The 19,541-nt window shown below is 42.7% G+C and overlaps 1 protein-coding gene across 6 annotated transcripts in view; it reads left to right on the plus strand.

Annotated features, from left to right (window-relative positions):
- Window positions 1-1,407: 1,407 nt before the first annotated feature.
- ADGRG2 (adhesion G protein-coupled receptor G2) overlaps window positions 1,408-19,541 on the plus strand; it is a 98,862-nt gene continuing 80,728 nt past the window's right edge. For 4 of the 6 annotated variants that reach the window (XM_054006622.1, XM_054006650.1, XM_054006658.1 and 1 more), the window contains exon 1: window positions 14,022-14,056. In XM_054006622.1, the coding sequence (XP_053862597.1) occupies window positions 14,037-14,056 (20 nt within the window). In that variant the 5' untranslated portion in view covers window positions 14,022-14,036. Of the gene's footprint in view, window positions 1,905-1,940; window positions 2,040-14,021; window positions 14,057-19,541 lie in introns of those variants that run through there. The other 2 variants (XM_054006632.1, XM_054006640.1) reach the window with 2 other exon arrangements.

The raw sequence follows: 19,541 nt of genomic DNA on the forward strand, positions 1-19,541 counted from the left end.
GGTCCTCTTTGACTGTACCAAATCACACCTCACATACCTCTTGACCTCCATGTGTACCAAAGATAACATTCTCCCTACCCCTTCAACTAACTACTGAGCTATAGAAAATACTATAATGCCATAAATTATGGAAACATTGATTTAATAAGCTGACGTTTCCTCATTACTTTAGACTATTTTTCTTTTCTTTTTTTTCATTTTCATATAAACCTGAACCATTTATTTCATTATGCTGATATGATTTATATGTATGAGTCTAGTTTGGATACTTTTATATAGTCAAAGCATCTGCCAATTCAATGAAATAACATTTATGGATCAAATTTTCTGACATAATTTCCTTCCCTTAAAACAACAACGAAACTAAGGCTTACAGGGAAGACTGCCTTTATTTAGAAATGTTCATTAACATTAATATTCATGTTTTATATGATGCCTATAACCTAACCCAGTATAAAAGTGGGTCTTCTGCCCAGCTAAGATTTTTGCATGTTCATTACTTCAGCCTACAATAAATCACACAGACATTTAATATATTGTTTTGTGTCCCCTGTGGTTTATTTGTAAGGATATTTCAATATAGTAAATTCAACATGTACAGTTATGAGTGTCTAATTTTAAACTGGGTCATTAAGACTCTATTGGCTCTGGAGCTTTTTATTGCTGCCTCAAGCAAACTGACCTGCCAGCTTAAGTGTTGTAGCCCTGTGAGTCCCCGGATATTAGACGGACAAGGTGGGTGAGGTAATAACTTTTATTGCTCCAACTTCCCTTGGTGAGAGAGACCAGCTTAGGAGCTTATAAAGAGTGTTTCCCAGACCTGAAGAAGAGCTCTGTGTAAACCAGGGGTTCTCAAACTGGGGGCTGGGACCCCTCAGGGGGTCACGAACTGTCAGCCTCCACCCAACCCCCCCCCCTTTGCCTCCAGCATTAATAATGGTGTTAAATATATTAAAAAGTATTTTTAATTTATAAAGGGGGTCACACTCAGAGGCTTGCTGTGTGAAAGGGGTCACCAGTACAAAAGTTTGAGAACCACTGGTGTAAACTCCAAAGCTTGTCTCGCTCACCAACAGATGATTCAATAAAATATATTGTCTCTCACCCACCTTGTCCCACCAATATAAGGCACTTCTGGTGGGAGACTGGGAAGGGGATATACAGACACTAAAGATCTGCCAGTGATTTAGGGAGACCCTTGATCAAATTCCCTCAGAAAAAATAAACAGGATTCTGCCTTGAGCTGCGCCCAGGCGAACTGGACCCTAAAGAATGAGCACCGCTCCATGAATTGTTCCAGTGGGCACCGTGCATGCCTGAGATCCAGGGCGCACACTCCTTTGAGGGGGTTGTAGACCCGCTGAGAAAGCCAGCCAGTGTCTTGGCTCTGCCCCTCACGTCGGTGCCCCCAGCCGCACCCCTCAGCTGGAATGGCAGCTGAGGTGGTTTGGCGGCCGCGTGTACACCCATGATTTGTGTTTCCTCGGCAGCTTTTCAAGTCAGCCAGATGCGGGAATAACCGTGCGAGAGGCGGCCTCGCTGCTCTGAGGGCAGAGCCACTGAAGGGCCACAGCCTGCGGGCGCTGCCTGGCGAGGGGGGCTCGGCGGGGGTCAGGGCAGCAGGGGCGCGCCCTGGCCGCCTGAGCGCACCGCGGCGGGACCTAGCCGCCTGGGAGTGCAGCGTCCGAAGAGCAGCGCCCCGAGGGAACCCGCGGCCACCGCCGCAGCATCTGGCGCCTCGCTGCTGGGTTTCCTCCTCCCGCCGCCTCCTCCTCCCACAGGCGGCGGCTGCTCCAGCTGCCGGGACTGGCCGCGCCGCGCGCTGCCTCTGGCTCAGAAGCGACCCGGGCAGCAGAGCAGCCGCAGCGAGCAGCGCGCGCTCCCCCGCCGGCCGGCCGGGCCAGGTGAGTGCCCGTCTCTGGGGGGCGGGAGGGGAGGCACAGCCGCGCCGTCTCCTCTGGTCGTTCAGTTACGGGCTGTCCAAGGGCTGCAAAGTTTGGAGTGTCCCGCCGGGGTCCGCCCCGAGCGGCTGGGCTGAGGTGAGCGAGGGGGGACTCGCTGGGGATGAAGGGACCTGGCTTCCTCCGCCGGCACGTCTTGCCCCGTCCGATAGCAGGGCAGTGGGGGAAAGCGGGTCCCGCTGGGTGCGGGGCAGAGAAGTACCTGGGGGAAAGGTGCCCGCTCAGGAGGCTGGTGCGATATGTCTGGGGCTGGCCGAGCTGCGGCGGGGGATCTTGTTCAGCAGCCCGGCTCCTAGGTGAACCGGGGGGATGTGCAGCCCCTTCCCGCGGGCAGCAGGCAGGATGTACTGTGCACCTCTGTCTTCACCCGAGCTGGGAAAGAGCCTTGTTATTATCGTTGGGGCCAAAGCCCAAGGCGCCTCTTCAGCTTTTTCCTCACTTATTGCCTGGGAAATGTAACTTTTGCCAGGCTAAAGGAGGAGAAACTAAATAAGAGCCCCGGGATCTGGCCCTGAGAAAAGAAAGAAAAAGAAAGTCTGCTGCGAAATAGGGCTCACAGGTGTAAACACAGCTCTCAACCTGCCAAGCTTTCAAATATGCCACTGACCCTCCCATAAGAAGAGACAATCGAGATAGCAAAGGCAGAACGTGTGGGGCCATTGATCTACATGAGTTCAGTGGGTTTGCACAAGTGTAAGTAGGGACAATGTCTTGCCCATGCTTTCAGTGGGACCAGGACTTGACCCGGTGTCTGTAATAGGCATCACGTTTTGTTTAACCACTGCTCCGGAGTTGTGTTTCTGATATCAGGAATAAGCAGTGAGATGGCAACAAGTTTCATTAGGATGTGGACATAAATATTGGTTTGAAATGAGTGGCTCCCCATGTAATTGAGCATGTGTGAGAGGAACTGCTGCAAGGGGTTATTTCTGACTTTCCCTCTAATCAAGAGTGATAAAATGATTAACTTCTCTGAAGTAGCCAGTGCATTACACAATAGCGCAGTGGTTCTCAACCAGCGGTCTGGGGGTCCCAATTTCAGGGGGTTCAGCAAGCAGGACCAGCGTTAGACTTGCTGGGGCCCAGGGCAGAAAGTTGAAGTCACACCACATGGGGCTGAAGCCAAAGCCTGAGCAACTTAGCTTTGCAGGGGCCCTGTGGCATGGGGCCCCAGGCAATTAACCTACTTGCTACACCCTAACACTGGACCTGCCTTTTATGTGCAGAAAACCAATTGTTGTGGCACAAGTGGGCCATGGAGTTTTTATAGAATGTATCGGGGAGGTGGTGGGGACGGCTCAGAAAGAAAACGATTGAGAACCCCTGCAATAGAGAATACCTTATTTCTGTAATGTTTTGACTGACAGGTTTTTAATGTTTGGGTAGATCAGACTTTTGAATACCTGCATCATGGCCATGTTTCTGTATTAATCACAGTAGGCCAATTTTGCTCTTAGTTACACCTGTACTTGCCCATTGTTTTCTATGGGGATGAATGGGTGTAACTGAGAGCTGAATTTAGCCCAGTATTTGTTATTGCTTATCTTTTCATGTTATATTCTGAAACAAAAATGGTGAAACAGGTGCATTTTAAACAAGATATTTTGAAAGTCATCTGGGTATGGTAAGTCATTTGATACTCCAGAGGGCATTCTGTGCCAAAAAAATAAAAATCCTCCGCACAATAAGTTAAAATTCTGCAAATTTTATTTGTCAAATAAATCTGGAGGCTCCAGCATGGCATTGGGGAGCACAGGGCACTGGCTGCACAGAGGTGGGAGATCACTGGGCAGCTCCCCCCCACCCCAGATATGGACTCAGCGGTAAGGCTGCACCCAATCCTGACACAGCGCAAGGACCTGCCTGCCCCAGAAACACCCCACGGCCCTGCCCACCTGGTGTGGGCAGGCAGGTTCCAAGTGTAGAGGGGCTTAGTGTGTGGGGATCCAGGTGTGGGTTGAGAGGATTCTGTGTAGGGCAATCTGGTGCGGGTGGCTCATTGGGGGATCCAGGTGTGTGTGTGTGTGGGGTCCTGGGTGCAATGATAAAGGGACTCTGCATGGGAGGATCAGGTGAAGGTGGTTGGGGCTCAGCAGGGTGGAGGGTCTGGGTGTGGGGGAGAAAGAGCTCGGCAGGGGGGTATGGGTGTGAGGGGCTCAATGGGGAGGTCCAGATGCAGCTGGTTGCGGCTTGGTGGGGTGGGGATCCCGGTGCAAGTGGTTCGTTGGGGTGGTCCAGGTGCAGCAGGAGTGGGGCTCATGGCGGGGAGGTTCTGAGTGGAGGGGATGAGGCTCGGCAGGCGGGTCTGGGTATGAGGGGGTCTGGATGCACGGGGTTTGGGTGGATGGGGGAGCAGCTCCCTGTACAGGGATCCTTCCCCCTGCAGCTGAGGAGTGATGGGTGCTGAAAGCAGCGGGGGGTGGGGGCTTTGCAGAGCTTCTTCAGTGGGGGGAGAAAACTGGGAGTGGGTCTGACTCACCCCCGGATGCCATGCAAAGAAAGAGGAAGTCCCGTCCTCCCAGTCCAGCTGAACTAGCAGCTGAGCCTGGCGCAGGGTAGGAGTCACCAGCTAGGTCTTCCCCAGTCCTACCTACTGCCCCACAGTGATTTCTCTCTCTGCTGGCTGCCCTGGGCCCCCAAAACATACTGCTGGGGAGGGTCGCATGACTGCTCTTGTGGCTCCCCTTTGCGCATGCGCAGTGGCGCAGAATTCCTCCTGGAGTAAAAATTTGAAACTGTGTATATTGCAGCCTATCCTCTTATATAGCCTTTCATGAGGAATGATGTGCATGATAATTACTGAAACCATCTTTCCCTGAATTTAGAGAGAAAAGGTGGGTGAAGTATAAGCTTTTGAACTTACACAGGTCCTGAAGAAGAGCTTTGTGTATGCTCAAAAGCTTGCCTCTTTCACTGGCAGAAGTTTGTCCAATGAAAGGTATTACCTTACCCACCTTGTCTCTCTAATATCCTGGGACTAACACGGCTACAACATCACCGCATTTCCCTGACTTTGTCATTTTGTTACACTGAATTCAAAGAAAAAGTTTCTCTCTTTCATCATTTAGAGACTGTATTTATAACTATTTTTATATACAATATACAATATTTTTCTTAAACTCTTTTTATAGTGCACAGATTTACATTCATTGTTTACAGTTGCTGGCTGCTGTATGTATGGGGATGTTGTTTTGAATTGTGCAAAGAACACTAAACAAAACAATTGTAAATTAATTTCTTAGCTTATCATCTTGCATATTCTTAAGGTGGTAGATCTGCTCAGATTCCCTTTACTGTTTTTATACCCTAAAATTATGGGCCAAATGCTGCTTGCCTTCCTTTTGTCTTTAATGTCCTCACTGGAACTATTTGCATGAGTAAGGTATGCAGGGTTTGGTCCTATGCAAGGTGACACTGGTGGTGTTTTTGTTTTGTTTGTTTGTTTGTTTGTTTGTTTGTTTAAAATTTTTTGTCAATAAAGAGTTGGAAACAGTCATTGAATTAAACCAAAGAACAGAAACAGCTAACTTTGCCATGTTATCATTCAAATATTACACATTGCTAAGAAAGCACACAAATTGTAATTTATGGCTGAAAATTGTTTAAAGAGTGAAACATTTGAAAGATGTCATATAATTATAAATAATATGTAAATTGGGGCTAACAAAATCTTTTCACATACATGAAGTGGCAGTTAGATTCTAATGTTAATATTTTAACTGGATCTCTATAGGTCAGATGGAACCTGTGAGCAAATTTTTCCTCCTTAGTACATTCCAAATTAAATTTCAGGATTTAGTATTTAATACCTCCATATATGTGGCTCTAGTTGGGTGAGTGGAATGAAGAAGGGACTCAATTCCCACTCTTAAATTAATTAGCTTCATTTATGCCACCTATATTGGGGGGGAGGGGAGGTTGTAGGCAGAACTCCCCTTGAATGCAGTAGTAATTTTGCCTGACTAAGAATAGAATGGCATGAGAGGAACTATAGGAAGAAGAGTACCTTTAAGTTCTGACAGTTTTAGCTCTCAGTCTGAGACATGAGTAGCAGCCTCCACAACTATGTTGCTTTTAACATTAAACACCATATTTGGGTTATGAATGTTGTATTTTCACCTAAGAGCTAGACCAGAATGTAATTGAAGGGCAAAATGGTAATCAATAATTTTAAAGTATAGAAATATGTCTAAGGGTTTTGCTCTTATCTCAAACACATGACCTCAAAAAATATTGCTTATTTTGTAAAATCAATGTTGTGTACACATCAAGAGATTGATTTTTATAAAATATACAATAATAAATGTCTTATATGAAATTATGTATTAATGCTGCTCATTTGGAAATCAGTCCTGCATTTCTCATATGCCAAAAATTCCTTCAAAGTAAATTAGAGACAAGGTGGATGAAGTAATATATTTTATCAGACCAACTTCTGGTGATAAGACAAGCTACAACAATTTGAAGTAAATTTAAATTCTGGGTCCCCAAGGAATACAGGGTTGATTATATCCTTTGTGCAAAGACCAAGGGACAAATCCTGTTCTCCGTGCTCATGAGCAGCACCACTCATGTGAGTGGCTGATCAGAATTTGCCTCCAAATGTAAAGTAAGGAGCCAGTTCTGAAATTCTGCAGGACTTCAGTGTGAGTGTAATCTGCATCAGGACTGTGGGATCAGGACCAAGTTTTTCAGTCCCTGTATATAAAATGTGCAGGCATTTAAAAGGTTGAGAGATATGGGACTTTTCATGTGTTTATTTCAGTCCCCACTTCAGGCTTTTCCATACATCTTAATGGTTATGTGAGCTGTAACTGCACAGACAGTTCAGGTATCTGGTATATGAGCAACTCTGTGGAGTTGTTCCATTGTTGTTCACGCTTTGTTCCAACAGGTGGGACTCAATATAGCACCTTATTAAAGTGCTGGTCATCTTTTTTTGCTCTGATGGTCCTCTTGTGTTTTCGGAGACAACTGCTCAATTGCAGCCTACTGACTATTACAGAAAAAAAATCCTATCATCACAGTAGTTGTGATCATTTTGTAACTTAAAAAAATGGTTTTTGAAGAAAAGAGACAGCAAACCACAGATGAAAGAGCAGATGGAAAAAAAACATACTAGAGTTTTGGAAAAGTCTGGTCAAGTTAAAATACTTATTTATTTCATGGCTTTCAGAAGAAGTTACTAGAATTTGTACTTAATATTTATATTATGTAAAATTAGAATGAGATAATTTTAGTTAATTTTTTAGTCACCAAAACACTAACCACAAATGTAGCATTAGACGTGTTCTCATTTATAGAGTTCTTTAGAGGATATTCATTGAAGAAACAATCCTGCAAGATGTTATGATGGGCAAACCTGAAATTGTTACACAAGATCAAACATGAGTGTTTAGGAGCAGTACAGACTGCATGTACCAGGAAAAGTGAATAATGTATATACACTGATTAGGAACATATTATTGTGGACTCATTAAAAAACAAAATCCGGTTACTGGCATCTATGGATATTTTAAATACTAAAAAAACTCCATGTTGTACTCTGTAGAGAATAGTTTAGGTTGGCTCTCTGCCTGGATTTGAGTCTTCTGGGCATGCTGGATTATAGATATTGCCAAATTCTCCATTTTAATTTGTCTTCCAACCATTGGATTTTGGATTGTTCCATGTAGATTTTGCACCAAATTAATTCCAGGTGTTATTGTTGATTTTAGTGGAGTTAAGAATAAACCTGGCCCATTATATCTGAGATTTTTGAGCTTTTGTTCTGTCATTACAATAGTTATTCTGTGCCTACATCATCTTTTTCACAATGACATGAAAAAGTGAGGTTATTATATTCATGTTAAACTAAGTCAATACTTTCCTCAGTGTGACTCATAACTGAGGAAGCTAATCACTTTATAACTGTTGATGATGAGCAAGAAGGAAAGAACCCAGATTGAGTTCAGGTTCCAGACTGAGTTTGCCAAGCTGACACTTATGCCTGGTCTACACACAGAAATTGAATTGGATTTAACTAAATTGTTTTCTAAAACAGTGGCTCTCAACCTTTCCAGACTACTGTGCCCCTTTCAGGAGTCTCATTTGTCTTGTGTCCCTCAAGTTTCACCTCACTTAAAAAGTACTTGCTTACAAAAACAGAAGAAAAATACAAAAGTGTCATAGCACACTATTACTGAAAAACTGCTTACTTTCTCATTACTACCATATAATTATAAAATAAATCGTTTGGAATATAAATATTGTACTTACATTTCAGTGTTTAGTATATAGAGCAGTATAAACAAGTCGTATGAAATTTTAGTTTGTACTGACTTCACTAGTGCCTTTTGTGTAGCCTGTTGTTAAACTAGGCAAATATCTAGATGAATTGATGTAACCCCTGGAAGACCTTTGTGTACCCACAGGGATGTGTGTACCTCTGGTTGAGAACCACTGTTCTAAATTGAGTTAGTTAAAATAGCCTAATCTTCTTGTGTGGACACTCAGACGGATTTTAAACCTGGCTAATATTGATTTAGCTTAATTCAATTATATTAGCCCAACCTCAACACCTGGTTTGGCCTGACTTTTGCCCTTCCCTTTCTCAGACAGCTTTTTGTGGAGCCTCTCTGTCATGTACTCCTTCTACACCCTAGTTTTGCGGGACTGCTACTAGCAGGTCAGGCTTCTGTATTATAATATGAACTGGCTACAGAGTTTCCTTCCCAGAGAGATACACCAGATGCATTCCCTGTTCAGATCCTTTAATAGACTGTCAAGAATGGCTGTTGTGAGCATAAGTATATTATACACAGCACCACTTGGGGGTTGAACAGTATAATACAATTTAACATGCTGTTAAACTCTCCTTGTAAGGGAGTCCTCCGTCCGCAACATACTGCACCAGCCAGGAGCAGCACTAGTGCAGCCAGGAGCTCTGCTGAGACAGTGTTTGGTGTGGGAGGGGCAGCATGTGTCTGCCCTTTCAACGGCACATGCACCAAAGTTAGTGTAGTTCCCAGTGCAACATGTTGCTTAGGCCATGCTCCCCACTCCTGTCAGATCAAAGCTATTTGAAGGGTGAATCACTCCCTCAAAATGAAGAGGCATTAGCTTCTGTGCTTAGTGTTCATTTGGCCATTGGGATACAATAAAAGTGAACTTTGATTTTTCTTTTTTTTAAAGTCTGCTAAATATTTCACCTTGCAACTCCTAAGGAATTCCAACAGCTGCAAGGATGGGAGATAAGAGACCTGCTGAATCCATAAAGTGAGGTGTAGGATGAGATCATATCATCATTTTGCTTTCTTTGCTTCTGCTTCTGTTGCTGTATGAGCCAGGAGAGCATGGAAAGGAGAGTGGGGGAGACTGTTTCACTACTCGCACGCGTGCACACACACAGGAAGATGGAGAAAGTTTAAGCATAAGTTTTCAAGAGAAGGCCAAGTAGAAGTATGAATTAAGCATTCTTCTCTCTGGCATCCATGGCTCCAACTTCAGTTTCTCCAAGATGGTATTGTGAAAATATATGTCTTGCTCACTGTTCTGACTGTGTACATCTCCAGCTTCAAAACCCCTTAGGATATGTCTACAGGGCAGCTGGGCGTGAGCCTCCCAGCCTGGGTAGACAAACTCATGCTAGTGGGGCTTGAGCTAGGAACTAAAAATAGCAGCATGGACATTGTGGCTTAGGCTCTAAGGCCTTGGAGGTCAGGTGGGCTTGGGAGCCTGAACTTCAGCCTGAGCCACGGTAAGGATGCGATTCTGGCGGGACCCGACGGAGAGTGCCAATTTAGGACAAATTGCTCAAACAGGTCAGTTACAGCCCAAGGCTGGGGTTTTTCCACCTCTAAGGCAAACCAAACCAGCCAGACAAAGAGGACTTTGGTCTCACCCCACTGGCTATCCACAAGTCACACAAGCAATTTCCTTAGACACTCCAGTTTCCCAGTATCACGACCACTGCCACTCATCATGGGGACAAATGGTTATGAAAACCAATATCTCAGTAAAAGAAAAAAGGTTCTCCTGATCCCACAGGACCAAGCCCCAGACCCAGGTCAATATACAAATTAGATCTTACCCACAAATCACGCTGTTGCCAATCCTTTAGAATCTAAAATCTAAAGGTTTATTTATAAAAGGAAAAAGATAGAGATGAGAGCTAAAATTGGTTAAATGGAATCAATATATATAGTAATGGCAAAGTTCTTGGTTTAGGCTTGTAGCAGTGATGAAATAAACTGCAGGTTCAAATCAAGTCTCTGGAGTACATCCCCAGCTGGGATGGGTCCTCAGTCCTTTGTTCAGAGCTTCAGTTTGTAGCAAAGTCCCTCCAGAGGTAAGAAGCAGGATTGAAGACAAGATGGAGGCGAGGCATCAGCCTTTTATAGTCTGTTCCAGGTGTAAGAACACCTCTTTGTTCTTACTGTGGAAAATTACTGCAAAATGGAGTCTGGAGTCATATGGGCAAGTTCCTGCATACTTTGCTGAGTTACAAGGTGTATCTGCCTTCTCTCCATGGGTCAATTGTATGGTCCATAATGGGCCATCAAGCAGGCTAGGCAGAGCTAACACCAACTTGTCTGGGATGTCTCCCAGAAGCATAGCATAAGTTTGAAATACAGACAGTATAGAGACAATATTCACAACTTCAACTACAAAATTGATACACACATATAGACGGCATAATCATAACCAGCAAACCATAACCTTGTCTTAGACACCTAATTTGACCCCCTTTTTACAAGATGTGGTGCCACTACAGGACTTTGGTTGCAACCATGTTCTGTATGGTCCCAGATTATATCAATAACGTCACAGCCGCAACATCCAGACTGCTAGTTTTGGCATGATAGCTCAAGACCGTTAGCATGAGTCTGTCTACCTGGGCAATGTGGCTTACTCCCCACTGCACTATAGACATGCCCTTAATGGTTCCTCTTGCCATCCACATCAAATTCAAGTCCTGTAGCTGAATGTCAAGGCTTTGTAAAACGTTGCTTTTCTCACTTGCCACTTCTTCTCTTGTCCCTCCTACTGAACTCAGACTACATGCCTAAGTGCTTCCCTAGTCTCCATCTTCCACTTACCTCCTTGACAACTTGCATGAGGACCTATATGTTTGGAATTTCCATCCTGACTTTGTCTGCCATGCCTTCACACTTTTCATGAAACCTATAGCACTACTTTGGCCTAGTCTTCACTTACCGGCTGGTCCGGCGGCACGCCATCGATGTTCTGGGATCGATTTATCGCGTCTGGTTAAGACGCGATAAATCGATCCCGGATCGATCCCGGAAGTGCTCACAGTCGGTGCTGGTACTCCAGCTCGCCGAGAGGAGTACGTGGTGTCGACGGGGGGAGACTTCCGGCCGCGTCTGGACCGCGGTAAGTCCGGACTAAGGTACTTCGAATTCAGCTACGTTATTAACGTAGCAGAATTTGCGTACCTTAGTCCGAAGTCCGGACTAAGTGGGGACCAGCCCTTAGAGTAGAGTTTAACACCCTCCACCCCAGAGGCACTGAGACATAAAAGCAAACATAGCTACTTTGCTGCTTATTGCAACCCTTCCTCCTCATCCTCCATCCATATTTTGTCTATTTAGTTTGTAAACTCCTTGAAGTGGAGACCGTTGCCCCAATCATATGTTGCCTTAAGGCTTTTATGTTGATCCAGTCTTAAGGACTCTTAACAGATCTCTCTCTGGGGGATAGCCCATGTGTAAGGTGATTTCTTGGTCAGTGTAGATCTTGTGAAACTGCTGTAAGATGCTCCCTTTCTCATTCCCCAGCATATGGGGTATGCAAGATAGGGGGAAAGGAGAGAGTGAGGCTGTATGGCTGCTCTCACTTACTATAGACTGAACTATTTCCAGAATGGCCTTGGAATAAAAGGAGACACAAAGGTGACTTAAGGCTATAAACTGCCCCATTTCTGTACTGAATGCAAGAATTCAAGAACTCAGAATTGGGGTCTTTGTCTCTGGAAAAACACTAGCTGCACTTCTAGTATTATATAAAATAAGTTAAAATAATGCAAAATCCTACATTAGTTCCATATTAAGGTTAAGATTTACATGCTCACAAAGTCAGGAAATACAAAAGTTAAGGCTGAATGTACAGTCTTTTGGATTCAAACAAAACAGCCCTTGTGTTTCATTATTTTTTTATTGTGTCTGACACCAGTCACTCAGATTGACACTAAGTTTAGGTTCACGAGAGTCTTAGTCACTGCAAAAGAGAGTTCAGTCCTGCAAAGCCTCGGCGCATCGGATCGCGACTGACAGAACCCAGCTCCACACTCGTGCTCAATCTAACTGGCCATTAGATTGACTTGAGTTACAACAGTCTGGCATTCTCTGACGTCTTACTTCAAATTAGCAACTGCTAGCAGAGCACCTCACCCTCCCTGATTGAACTAACCTTGTTATCTCCATACTGATTTATACCTGCCTCTGGAGATTTCCATTACTTGCATCTGAAGAAGTGAGGTTCTTACCCACGAAAGCTTATGCTCCCAATACTTCTGTTAGTCTTAAAGGTGCCACAGGACCCTCTGTTGCTTTTTACAGATTCAGAATAACACGGCTACCCCTCTGATAGTTAGTCACTGAGTATATGCTTATTGGAAAAACACCCAGTAGGCTATTACACTCATGAACTGCACATATGAATTTCATATGAGTTTGTTTATACTATGTCTCAAACTTCAACAGAGTTACATGAGTGTAACTCAAGCAGAACTTGGCCCACTGTGCTTGGCTTCTTTGCATTTGTAAGAGACCATCCAATACCAATAACCTAGAATATGTCAAAATATAGATTCCCTCCCAAGGGTTTCCCCCTGATTACCACTAGCAGCTGAGCCAATGTTTTGAGGTGGTTTGCTGTGGTGTACATACAACATTTTGCTCACTGTGAGCTGCTTTTAGGTGTTAGGATATAGCTTCCTTAAAAATGAAGTATTAAACATCTTTTGAAGTATTAAACATTACTTGCATCACTTTTAGCCATTCACAAAAGGCCTACAAAAGCTTACAAGTGAGGAAAAATACATTGTACCTGTAGACAAATTGAAACAGGAAATATCAATTAAATTAAGCTTTACTTGTTACATGTTGGATAGACTAGCTGAAACACACGTTCAGGGACATATAAACACTTGTAGCAGCCAAAGGAAAAGGTGGTATTCTATCAGAAGATAAACTGATTTTTATAGACTACTTGTATGTCTAAGTTTGCAGTCTTAGGCCTTGTCTAAACTACAGGGGAAATTCGATCTAAGCTACGCAATTTGAGTTACGTGAATAGCATAACTGAAATCGACGTAGCTTAGATTTACTTACGACGGGGTCCACACTACACAATGTCGTCTCCCATTGACTCCCCCCACTATTCTCGATCCGGTGGAGTACAGGAGTCGACAGGAGCGCATCATCTGCGGTCGATTTAGTGGGTCTTCACTAGACCTGCTAAATCGATCGCCAATGCATCGATCGCCGCTCATTGATCCCCCGGTAAGTGTAGACATGCCCTTAGAAAACACCATACACAGTATCATTCAAATAATTCTTTTACTGTCTTCTGGAAAAAACTGACCGCCCCCTGCCAACTTAGGACAACATTTTTTAAAGGATGGCGTTATTTCTGCTGTTAAGTCAGTGGACGTTGTATGTGCTAGATTTAACAGTGACATAAGACTTTCCAACATAAGCATCCTCCCCATTACATCTCTCTTACTTCAGCCAAAGTTTAAAAATAAACTAGAAGCTTTACTACTTTCTGATGCCAATCTGGAAAATAAGGGAGCGGAGCTGATGGAAGAAGCTGATAGTCTTATTCTTATCCTGGAGAAAGCAATGGGAAGCACTGAGAAAGAGAGAGCGAGAGAGAGAGAGAGAGAGAGAGAGACATACCTGCGCAGTCCCAGCCGTCCTTCCTGTGTCTTGCTCCTTACTTACTTCTTGCAGCTGGCATAATACAGGCTGTCTGTTGTCACAAAAATGCAACAGAAAAGGCTTACTATTCCAACACTTCCAACTTCAATAAAGAAAACATATCATATTGCAACATGACTCCAGAAGAATGAGAAAAATATCCCCAATGTAAGAAAGTGCTAAATATGTCTATATGTGAATGATCTTTTGGAGACATACTGAAGTACAGTATGGTTACTAAGGGTGAAATCCTGGCTGCAGTGACTTCAGTGGAGCCAGGATTTCACTCCAGGTTCTTTTCAGATCACTGCTAATGTTCTGCTTTTATTTTAAAACTGTGTTGAGTTAATATAATATGATTGTTTTCATGTGGCCTCTTTTTGCTCCAGTTATGTTTTTAACTTGAAATAAAAGCTAACAAAAATTAATATTAGAATAATTAAAACAGAAAAATAAATACAAATATTAGATTAATACAATTTGTTGTTTGCTAGAGGGAGCTACAAACTTTAACATTACAAGAATGCTATTTAAAGATATGCAAAATACTGTCTGGAGTTTTTAAATAATTCTGTAATGTAGGAAAATATTTGTATTAAAGCCAGAGGTCTTTAATGGGGCTCTCTCTAAGTAATGGATGCAGGATTAGAACAAAAGAAAGTGAAGACAACATACCCGGTAGTTAGGTATGAATGTCTGAATTTCAAGTGTTTGCAATGATTTTAAATGGTGAAAAGTTGTTCTGGATAAAGCTGGACATAGTAAAACAAGTTTCCAGTAGTTTATTTTTTAAAATGTAAAGAGTACAAAAAAGAGAAACACTTACTGGTTTTCATATTCTTTTTCCTTACAGTTGTATTCAAAGAGAACTGTGAAGGCTTTATGGAACTTTTAAAATTCAGTTTCTCAAAGAGTACAGTACAGTGCAGGACAATAATGTTCATAGTAAATACCATCTGTTTCATCTAGAGAGATTGAATTGGTCTTAAACCCACTCAAAATGTACTTTTATCAAAAAAGCAGAACTTCTTTAGAAAACTGCTATTCTGTTTCAAAAGTGCTGGCACAATATGGCACATGGTTTGGAAAAAGCAGTGGATGACACTATTGCACCATAATAAGGCAATAACCAATAAGGGTCTTTTCTAATTCAAACAACTTGAACATTATAAGTAATACTAACAATCATCTTAAATGTCATTACCTGAGAACACCGAGCTGTAATTTAAATACACCTCTACCCTGATATAATGTGACCCGATATAACACGAATTTGGATATAATGCAGTAAAGCAGTGCTCCGAGGGAGCGGGGCTGCGCACTCCGGCGGATCAAAGCAAGTTCGATATAACTGTCTGGATAACCGTACTCTGTCTGGATAACCATACTCAGAGAGTTGTTATTAATGGTTCCCAATCCTGCTGGAAAGGTATAACAAGTGGGGTTCCGCAGGGGTCTGTTTTGGGACCGGCTCTGTTCAATTTCTTCATCAACAACTTAGATATTGGCATAGAAAGTACGCTTATTAAGTTTGCAGATGATACCAAACTGGGAGGGATTGCAACTTCTTTCGAGGACAGGGTCATAATTCAAAATAATCTGGACAAATTGGTGAAATGGTCTGAGGTAAACAGGATGAAGTTTAACAAAGACAAATGCAAAGTGCTCCACTTAGGAAGGAACAGTCAGTTTCACACATACAGAATGGGAAGAGACTGTCTAGGAATGAGTATGGCAGAAAGGGATCAAGGGGTTATAGTGGACCACAAGCTAAATATGAGTCAACAGTGTGATGCTGTTGCAAAAAAAGCAAACATGATTCTGGGATGCATTAACAGGTGTGTTGTGAGCAAGACACGAGAAGTCATTCTTCCGCTCTACTCTGCGCTGGTTAGGCCTCAACTGGAATATTGTATCCAGTTCTGGGCACCGCATTTCAAGAAAGATGTGGAGAAATTGGAGAGGGTCCAGAGAAGAGCAACAAGAATGATTAAAGGTCTTGAGAACATGACCTATGAAGGAAGGCTGAAAGAATTGAGTTTGTTTAGTTTGGAAAAGAGAAGACTGAGACGGGACATGATAGTGGTTTTCAGGTATCTAAAAGGGTGTCATAAGGAGGGAGAAAACTTGTTACCTTAGTCTCTAAGGATAGAACAAGAAGCAATGGGCTTAAACTGCAGCAAGGGAGGTTTAGGTTAGACATTAGGAAAAAATTCCTAACTGTCAGGGTGGTTAAACACTGGAATAAATTGTCTAGGGAGGTTGTGGAATCTCCATCTCTGGAGATATTTAAGAGTAGGTTAGATAAATGTCTATCAGGGATGATCTAGACAGTATTTGGTCCTGCCATGAGGGCAGGGGACTGGACTCGATGACCTCTCGAGGTCCCTTCCAGTCCTAGAATCTATGAAACTATAAACGTGGTTAGATTTTTTGGCTCCAGAGGACAGCGTTACATAGGGGTAGAGGTGTATATTCAGCTACATCCTTAGTGATCCTTCCAGAGTTCTTTAGCTCTTGTTGTTGCAGCACTTACAGAGTGTAGTTTTCTCTAAGACATTTGCGGTGCTCTGCAACTGTGCCTAAGAAATGTGGGGAAGTTCACTCACTGCAGATTAGATGTTAGATAGCAGATGTTCCCCCCGCTTCTCCTACTGTGGTCTGTTTCTTCTTGTGACTCATCCTTCTAGCCATGTTACGTTTAGTCTCACCCCTTCTGGTAAAAGAGTGCAACAAAAGCAAGCATCTGATCCCTCCGTTCAGTCTGCTGCCCAGGGCCCAGTTGTCCATATGCCCTTTTCTCAGGGCTTACAGTAGACCATATGCCCTTCACAGGGGCTTTATGCCACCTTGCCAATGGCTGGTAGGGGAATCCAGGCTCATCTGCTACACTGGGTTCCAGTCCAGAGACTCTAGGACAGGCAGTCAAAGTTCACACTTCCAGACTCCCCGCTGCCACTTCTCTGGACTTCTTCCTACCAAGGCTTTCCCTGGTGGTTCTTCTCATCCTGCAGAAGCCTTCCTGTTCCTTACAGGTCTCTTTACTCCCTGCTACCATGACAGTGACAGCAGAGTTCCTCCCTCTCTCCCTGCAACCTCTCAAACTTCAGTCCAAATGCCCCTTAGACTTTATCATCTAAGGAGACCAGATAGCAAGTGTGAAAAATTAGGACGGGGGTGGGGGGTATTAGGAGCTCATCTAAAAAAAAAGCCCCAAATATCGGGACTGTCCCTATAAAATCAGGACATCTGGTCACCCTATTACCATCACTCTTGGGCTTCACTGCCTCCAGCTGCCTTTCAGCTCAAGACAGGTCACCTCTGGACCCTTGTTTCACTGTCCCCAGCCTATAAGGTTTCCTCCTGGCTCAGGATCCACCAGTTCTGACTCCAGGCCTCCCGGGCTCTCTCTGCATTTAGCCTAAGAGAAGAAACCTCTCTACTGATAAGCTAGGTCTCCTCCATGGCCTTCCTTTCCCACTATCTTGTGCTCCTTTTTTTATAAAGATCCAGCACCAACTTAGCTGGACTTGATCACCAGTTATGCCTAATACTCCTCCAGATGCCATCCAGTGGCCTAATTGAGCTCAGGCTCCTGTTAACCCATGGTTAACCAGTGTAGAGTCTATACACCCCATCACAAGAAGCTTCCGTCTAGTGATTCTATATCATATGTGCTCCGTTTACAAATGAAAATATGCTGTTCTAACTGCCAACTCTGCAAATTCAGCCTGGGCACTGCGAGTCAAGCTGACTTCTTTCCTTCTCCTACATGATCACAAATACTAAACTGTAGGCGAATTTCTATCCTCACTTATTACCTGCAACCCTGCTGTCTCCAAATTATGTCCTCAATTATACCTTTGCAAGTCCATTAACTTTTAGAATCTTTATTACTAGTAGTGATGCACAAGCCAGAACCCACATATGTTCTCAGGCTGCAAATTTAATTGTATTCTTATTACTAGAAAACGTGGTTTCCAAATGATTGAATCATATATGGTACAAATTGTATTTCAGTAGTTAGTCATAGCTATTGGAATACTATTTGTACAGTAGTGTGGTGTTTGGTTTTAAATACATGTCTTAATACATTATTAAATGAGGATAAGGTAGGAGCTGTGCATCAGTATTGTATGTGACATATAATAAGAAATTTGCTCTTTAATCTTCTGGATGCCACTTCAGACATTCCTAGGGTTCAGGGAAGTTCACAATTCAACTGTTGGGTACTAAGTAGTACAGCCAATTGATGGTACAATCTGTATGTGCTGAGTGTGTTGTCTGAGAATATCACTATGGGTAAATCCCTTGCCTTACAGAGGAAGAAATTTGCCTTTAAAACCGGGGAATTTGTTTATAACTTGATTTTTGTTAGGGGGTGATGTAGTCTGAGGTCTGGGGAAATTTGGTGTATCTCAAGGTAATGGCTTCATACCCACACCTTTTGAATGGGCACCTCATTTATTTACGAATCAAAATAAATAATGATAAAATATATTATGGCACCAAGACCCTGAGAGTTTAACAACTGATATTCCCAGGTTACATACATAAAAGCATTTAAGCACAGGGGTCTTTGTTATCAGTCTTGGGACAATTAAAGTAATTCTGCAGTTCAATCAAATGCAAATATATAGTTTTATTTTTAGAAATTGTAACAGAGGTGAGCTGAAGACTGACTTGGAATACATTTCCTGTGAATCTCTGAGGTGCTTGTTTGTCTTTAGATTCTGGTGTTTCTTGAATTACTTTATTTTTTATCTAGTTTCAACTCATCCTTGCTAAGACTCATGATTTATATTAGCTAACTCTTCCATTCTAATGTGATGTTTCTTTTTGTTCAATTTTAGGCTCTTATCCTTTGCTCAACTGAGTTTTCCTCTAAAGGGCCTTTCTTTGAGGTGTTTAATTTCTGTAGCACACATGACAACATTACCCACGATATGTAGTACTTAACTTCTTCCAATTGATAAAAAAATATTGGTACATGTCTTCCTTCAGAATTATTTCAGAAGGTGATGATATTCCAAATTATAGGCTGCATACTGTATCTCCAAAATGCATATAATATACTAGTTTCATTATCCCAATAAATCTACCTAAACCCATTGTTCCCAACTACTATGGGATTTCTTGGTTACCGTATAGCTATTGGAAGTCCTGGTTGATGTTCATGCTGTATTGCTCTTATTAAAGTCTTTTGGGCTAATGTGTATTTTCTGTATTTACATTTGATACATTTGAGTGATACATACAGATTGCTTCCACGCTTTTCCAACCACTTTTTTCCTGCTCATTTCTTTTGTTTGGTCCAACACTTCTGCAGTGCAGTTGGCCCTTTTCAAGGTGGATACATTTTATCTTTTCCTCTCAGATAACATAATCCTATTAACACATTCTGATTGACCTTTAAATATCAGCACCTTCTTGCAAGTACCTTCAAAGTCACTGGCCATATTTCAAAAACAAATGCCTAAAGTTTTAAATATCTAAATAGATTTTCTTGATTTTCAAAAGTGCTGAGCACTCAGCAGCTCTCATTGAGTGGTATAGCTTTGCACTGCTCCCATCTCCTGGTACCAGCACTTGTCTGTCATAGTATATCTGTAGTAACTATTCATTTTGTACTAATAAAATATTTTCATTAATT

This window comes from Malaclemys terrapin, chromosome 1, assembly GCF_027887155.1.
Source record: "Malaclemys terrapin pileata isolate rMalTer1 chromosome 1, rMalTer1.hap1, whole genome shotgun sequence".
Lineage (NCBI taxonomy): Eukaryota > Metazoa > Chordata > Testudines > Emydidae > Malaclemys > Malaclemys terrapin.